This window comes from Nicotiana attenuata, chromosome 8 (assembly GCF_001879085.1).
Source record: "Nicotiana attenuata strain UT chromosome 8, NIATTr2, whole genome shotgun sequence".
In the NCBI taxonomy this organism is placed as follows: domain Eukaryota; kingdom Viridiplantae; phylum Streptophyta; class Magnoliopsida; order Solanales; family Solanaceae; genus Nicotiana; species Nicotiana attenuata.
In genome coordinates this window covers 32,496,718-32,503,668 of record NC_031996.1, presented here as the reverse complement: position 1 = coordinate 32,503,668, position 6,951 = coordinate 32,496,718, and the positions used below count along the sequence as shown (strand labels likewise).

The 6,951-nt window shown below is 38.8% G+C and overlaps 1 protein-coding gene across 1 annotated transcript; it reads right to left on the bottom strand.

Moving 5' to 3' along the window:
- LOC109231636 lies at positions 3,386-5,924 on the bottom strand. The gene is made up of 3 exons (XM_019397282.1): positions 5,388-5,924; positions 4,016-5,286; positions 3,386-3,893 (listed from the first exon to the last, which is right to left on the bottom strand). Exons 1-3 carry the CDS (start codon positions 5,922-5,924, stop codon positions 3,386-3,388), a joined length of 2,316 nt encoding a protein of 771 aa, XP_019252827.1.

The window sequence follows — 6,951 nt, the reverse complement described above, 5'->3', positions numbered from 1 at the left end:
TTTCTGTTTCAAGCTCACAATCTCATCAATTTGTTGAGCGGTCTTGTTGGGCGGATTGAACTTGTTGTGAAATTGCTTGACCAACTCATCCCAAGTTGCTATAGAGTTTATGGGAAGCGAGTTTAGCCAAACCTGAGCAGCTCCTGTCACCGAGAATGGGAACAATAATAGCCTGATTGCTTCCGGAGTCACGTTCGGTTGCCTTTGGGTTTTGCATATAGACAGGAAGTTCTTTAAGTGCTGCTGAGGATCTTCTGTTTGTGTCCCAGAAAAGAGTCCCTTGTTCTGCAACAAGTGTAGCATGTTATTTGTGATCTGGAACGATTCAGCTTGTATTGCGGGCACTATAATGGCAGTGGCCAAATTGTCAGCTGTGGGTTGTGCCCAGTCATATAGTGCACCCTCAGGCACAGGAGGTGCCAATTGCTCATTCCTGACGTTTCCGTTGGGGTCGTTTATGTCGCCCATGTCAATTTCGAGTTGGTGTGTTTGTTGGGATTGTTGAAGTCTTTTGTTTGCACGATTCAATGCCCGGAATGTCTTCTCGGGGTCTGAGAGTCCTTCAAGTAGTTCTCCAGTCCTCGTAGAATTTCTAGGCATGCACCTGTGTACCCAGATCAACAACCGTCAAATTTTCAATGAAAAAGTTGGTAGAGAGAAAACTGACTACAATAAGAATCTTTGTATTTCTGTCAATGGCAATTGATAATTCCGTTAACTCCCCGGCAACGGCGCCAAAATTTGATCACGCCCAACTATGCCTTATAAAAGGGACTCTGCGGACGTTGCAAATATAACCCGAGTATTACGCCCAGGGTCGAATCCACAGAGAGTTAACCTATCAACCACTATCTTCAGACCCACTAATTCTTCAGAACCAGCTTCCCAAATATTCAAATTCTCAGTTGAGTGTTCTTTAACAACTAGCTTGCAATTAACTAAATGGCTGTAACTAAATTAATAAGGTTGTAAACAATTATGGGACAAAGCTAAGGCAATGAATTCCCCTATTGATGGAATCCCTTCTGTTTATGCTCGTACAAATTTACCCACACATCTTTATCAATCATGAACGCTAATCTTACCGCAAATCTCTCCCGAGTAATCACAGTAATCTACTATTGCACTCTCCCGAGATACACTAGCTTGCTTTATTTAGCACACTTCAATTTAGATTGCACCCAAGGCTTCGTTATTCCTAATCCCGCCTTTAAACCCGCAATTATAGATTCCTCTAATAATCTAGGAGTGGTGTTGTTCAACAATACCCTAAATATGCACTCTTTTCCAAGTTATGCACACTAAATAGGCACAGCTAATTGAGGATCCTGTCAATTAACTACAACGAACACGAAGTTGAACAAATAAAGATTAAACTAGCAATTTGTATTCACATAAACAAGAAGTTCATCACCCAATAGGTTCCATCAACGCCTTAGACAAGGAATTTAGCTACTCATGGCTATGGGAAAATAAACTAAGATTGAATTCATCATAAAAATCAAAAGAAAAGAAGAAAGATGTTTGGAGTATTCTCTCACAATGGTTTTCCTTGCTAAGAAACCTTAAAAATCAATACATGCCTCTCTTGGGCGAAGTCTAGTGTTTTAAATAGGTTTTAGGTCTAAAAATCCTGTAATTGACACTTTGGTCCCCGAAGTTTCAGCGCCTGCCGCGGTTCTGCCGCGGTCGCGGTAGAACCGCGGCCAAACACCCTCGCGGATTCTCAATCTTCTGCAGCTGCTTCCCATCGCGGTCGCGGTGGAACCGCGGTGGATCCAGTATTCTGAATCTTCGGCCTGTTTTGCATGGGTCACTTGGGAAATTTCACAGTTGGCCTCTTTTTCATCACTTTTAACTCCAAAACTGCTCCTTAGCCTTCCTTATACATATATCACCTACAAATCATGAAAAGCACTAATAAGAGCATTTTGTCATCACTTTTAGCATTAAAACTACACAAGAAGGTGATTATTTAAGGTGTGATTATAGTCAAATTCACCTATTATCAATATGTTTTTAGTAGACTAGTCTTAGTGTACGCGCATTGCGCGTATCCCTTATATTATTAAGAATAAACTTTTAAAAATAACATAAATAATATTTTTGAATGCAAAATTCAAACTACTCTATGAAGCAAAATTCAACAACTAATACAAAAACATTTTGCTCGATAAAATAGAACTTGGAAACCTTTAGTTTTGTGACGGCTACTCGAATAACGCAAAGTTTTGATGATAAAAATATAGAATTAGGTGAATTTAAAATTCAACCACTAATATAAAAAATGTTTTCTCAATAAATTAGAACTTGAAAATTCTTAGTTTTATATATAGCTGATATATACTCGAATAATGCACAATTTTGATGATAAAAATATAAAATCATTACTTCTTTTATAGAAGTAGTCGCATATTAATTCTAATAAAAAATTATTTATATAAATTTTAATTGTATATAGTTCAAATAGACAAACAAAACCTTATTTTTTTTGGTGGAAAAAATTTTTTATTCCTCTCCCAACCAGTACATCAATAAGAATACAAGGAGAGCTCTTTAGAGTAGCTATCTATACACTTTTATCTATTTAGTGAAACTGTACAATCCATCCTAGCTATCGGTATATTCCTTCTATCCAGTCCCTGTCTTTCCCTTTTATTTTCTTGTTTAATATCTCTATCATTCTAATCTTGCATTCATCCTTGATTTGATTACACACTGTTTGTGGTCTTGTCACTGAATTCTTCCATACATCTTCATTCCTACCTTTCCATACATAGTAGTTGGTTGCTGCTATGAGTGCATATGCAAACTCTCTGCTTATTTTCCCCACCATCTTTCTTGCCACTCTTCTCCATAATAGTTGTCCCTCCATGTTTGTAACTCTGATTTGTAGCCATTCCAATATTATGCCAAGACATCTACTTGAGAATTGGCATTCATAGAACAGGTGTTCTATAGTTTCCTGTTTATCACCACATAGTACACATAGGCCATATGTACTCATCCCCCTGCTCTCCAGCCTATCTTTTGTGAGCAGCTTCTTCTGCATAGTCAACCAGCAGATGAAGCTGTGTTTTGGCATATTCTGTTTACTCCATACCCATGGTCTCCATTGACATTTGTCTTGAGACCCTTTCAGCCATTCATATCCCTATTGTATTGTATATTTTCCTGTTCTGGATTGCCACCTCTTGTTTACATACCCTGCTGCCAATTTGTCTCTAACGTTGCATATTTTCTTCCAATACCAGCTACTGTCATTTGCTGGTTTATACTACCACCAGTCTGCATCTTTGAGATAGATATGGTTTATCCACTTGACCCATAATGAGTCAGTTTTTTGAGTGATATCCCATACATATTTCCCTATTGCAGCCTCATTCTATGTTACACAATCCTTTATGCCAAGTCCTCCTTCTTGCTTTGGTCTACACACCAGGTCCCATGCTACTAGGGGGACTCTATTTGTTTCTACTTTGCCATCCCACAAATAATTCCTGCACATTGCTGTAATACTCTTTAGTACTGCTTTGGGTAGTATGAAGATTGAAGCCCAGTATGTATGAATGTGCATCAAGACTGCATTTATCATTTGCACTCGACCTGCATAGGATAGATTCCTGGTACCCCAGCTGTTTATTCTGGCAGCCATCTTGTCTACTAGCACCTGACAATCCATTTTTGAAATCTTCTTTGATGAGATTGGGACACCTAGGTATTTGAATTGTAGTCTGCCCCTGCTATAACCTGTTATTTCACTTAAGTCCTCCACTTCTTTAGATGTCATGTTCACTTCAAATATGTTTGACTTCCTTGCATTGTAGTTAGCCCAGAAGAGTTGGAGAATGTTTGTAGTCCCCTTAGTAATAGCATCACTGATTGGATCTCTCCTTTGCAAAAGAGAAGAATATCATCCGCAAAGCATAGATGATTCAGCTGCAGGCTTCTACACTTGGTGTGAAATTTAAATCCCTCCATCTGTGTTACATGCTTCATTATCCTTGAAAAGTACTCCATACAAATAACAAAGATCATAGGAGATATTGGATCTCCTTGTCTTAGTCCCCTCTTCCCTTTTATATTTCCATATTGTCCTCCATTGATTGCTACTGTATATTGTGGTGTTGATATACATTCCATGATCCATCTAATGAACTTCATAGGGAAGTTTAGTGCATGTAGCATTTCTTCCACAAACTCCCACTCTATTGAATCATAAGCCTTCTTGAGATCTATTTTAATCAAGCAGCTTTTTGTTGTTGCCTTCCTCTTGTACAGTCTAACCAAGTCTTGACATATTAAAATGTTCTGCATGATTGTTCTCCCTTCTACAAAAGCACTTTGGTTTGCTGAAATTATGTGTGGTAGGATAATCTTCAGTCTGTAGCATAGCATTTTGGATATGACCTTGTAAACTGTGTTACAACATGCAATAGGCCTGAAATCTCCTACTGTCTCTGCATGATTGCTTTTAGGTATTACTGTGATGACTGTTCTGTTCATAGTTTTCAGCATTTTCCCTGATTCAAAAAATTCCAATGCTGCCTCCTTCAGTGCTTTGCCTGTTATTTCCCAGCTGTCTTTAAAGAATTTGCTCCCATACCCATCTGGTCCACGAGCTTTCTCACCATCTATTTGCCACAAAGCTTGTTTGACTTCTTTTTCTGTGAACTTTTCTGTCAGAAATAGTCTTTGCTCTTCTGTTACTGTCTTGCCTTCCCTTACCAGTGGACTGTACACATGTTCTCTTCTATCTGTAATAGTTCCTAGTAAATTTGAGTAGAATTCCACAAAGACACCTGCAATCTCTTCCACATTTGTCACCCTGTTGCCCTTTGAATCCTTGATTGATAGGATCCTGTTTGCATTCCTTCTTGCCTTCATGTAACTGTGGAAGTACTTATTATTTTTATCACTTTGTTTCAGCCATTGAACTTTACTTTTCTGCCTCAGGAATTGGTCACTTGCTTCCTTAAGTCTCCTGTAGTTGCTGGCCAGTTGCTGCTCTCTTTCAATAAGACCTTGATTTCTAGGATTCTTTTGTATGTGTTGCTGGCATTCCTCTAACTCCTTCTTAGCTTGTTCTGCTTTCCCTTCTATGTTACTGAATTTAGTTCTGTTCAATTGCTTTAATGTTCCCTTTAATCTGTTCAGCTTCCCCACTATTTGGTACATTTTTGTTCCCTTAATTTCCTTGCTCCAGCTTGCAGCCACTTTTTTCTTTGAAATCTGGATCCATACTCCACATGTTGAAGTATTTGAAATGCATGTTCCCCCTGCTTCCTGTTGTCCCAACTAATGATAGCTGGGCTATGATCATACAGCCCCTCAGTCATATAGTGAACAGTTGATGAAGGTAATACTGTTGTCCATTCAAGGTTAACCAGCACTCTATCTATTCTACTCATTACTCTATCTTCACCACTTTGTTTATTGCTCCAAGTGTAGAATGCTCCAGTAGATTTGAGTTCTTGAAGGCAGCATGTATCAACACACTGTCTAAACTCCTTTATTTCTGCCACTATTACTTTGCTGCCTATTCTTTCATCAGTGTTTAGCACATTATTGAAGTCCCCCATCACTGCCCATGGGCCCTTATTGCATTTGTAGATTTCTTCTATATCCTTCCATAGATTTCTCCTTAGAACTATATCATTGTATGCATATATCATGGTGATATTCAGCTTCTCACTTGTTCCTCTATGTATGATTGTACTATGAATTAACTGATCAGTAGTTTTTTGTATGTCTACCTCAAAGATGCTTGGTTTCCACAGTAACCAAATCCTTCCCTTTGGATGCTGGGCTAGATTTGTTGTAAAAGACCACCCCTCACAAAGATTAAGAGAAGCTCTATGAGCTTTATTTCTCTTAATCTTTGTTTCCAGGAGACCAAACAGACTAGCTCTACTGTTGTGCATAAACAGATGTACTTCTTTCTGTTTATCTAGCCTGTTTAGTCCCCTTACAATCCAGAATCCTAGCTAGCTTATCCATTGGGCAGGGGCTTTGCCCCACCCCTCCCATGTCTTGGCCCTTTCACCACTGGCTCTCCTTTAGGGTTAGAAGAACTAGCTTTGTGCTGTCTCATTTCCTCTTTGTCTCCACCTTTGTTGAGCACCTCAAATGTATTTCTTGTTGCTATTGCCACTGAGTTGTTCTGTTGTTTCTCTACCATTTTCTCTGTTTCTTTGTTGTCATCTCTTTTGTTCTCCTTATTCTGCACTTCTACTGTTTTCTCAGTTACTTGCTCTCTATTTCTGCCTTCTTCATTTATCTTCTCCTTGTTCTGTATAGGCCCTGCTGGGGTTTTCTCCTCCTGTTCTAGCTGCTTCCTTCTAGTTTCTGCTTCTTCTTTGTGTAGTTTCCTGCAATCTTGTGACTCATGCCCAAAGTTTTTACAATTTGGGCATAGTGTTGGCTTCCATTCATAGTACACTTCTTGCTTTACTATTCTTCCCACTTCATTCTCAAAAATAACATGCGTAGGATATTGCTGATTTATTGATATCTCCACGAGAACTCTTGCAAAAGCTAATCTCTCCTTGTTTGTAGTAGCTCTATCTGCTTTTAGTGGTTTCCCAATCAATCCAGCTATCTTTGTTAAGGCATTCTTCCCCAATACTTGATATCTAAGCCTTTCAGTCTTATCCACAATGGTATTTTATCAACATTTTCCTTGCTTACATACACATCTGGTTCCCAGGGCTTCACTACAACAGGCTTTTTATCAAACATCTGAACTCCGTTTTCAATGACCTGAGTTCTACTTTCAACAGTGTGGAATCTAATCAGAAATACTCCTCTGATTATTTGTGCAACTTTGTCTATCCCTAATCCTCCCCATATTCTCCTGAAATAACCGTCAATTACAGTCAATGGTGGATTAGATCCCAATACGTAACAGATCACTGCAGTTTTCCAGTACACGAGTTCATCCTTAATATC

Coding starts and splice junctions, on each gene's coding strand:
- LOC109231636 (XM_019397282.1), bottom strand. CDS start 5,924: ATGCACAACAGTAGAGCTAGTCTGTTTGGTCTCCTGGAAACAAAGATT. Junction 5,287..5,387: donor GTAGAATAGATAGAGTGCTG/GTTAACCTTGAA, acceptor TTGGGACAACAG/GAAGCAGGGGGAACATGCAT. Junction 3,894..4,015: donor ATCTTTGTTATTTGTATGGA/GTACTTTTCAAG, acceptor TCTTTTGCAAAG/GAGAGATCCAATCAGTGATG.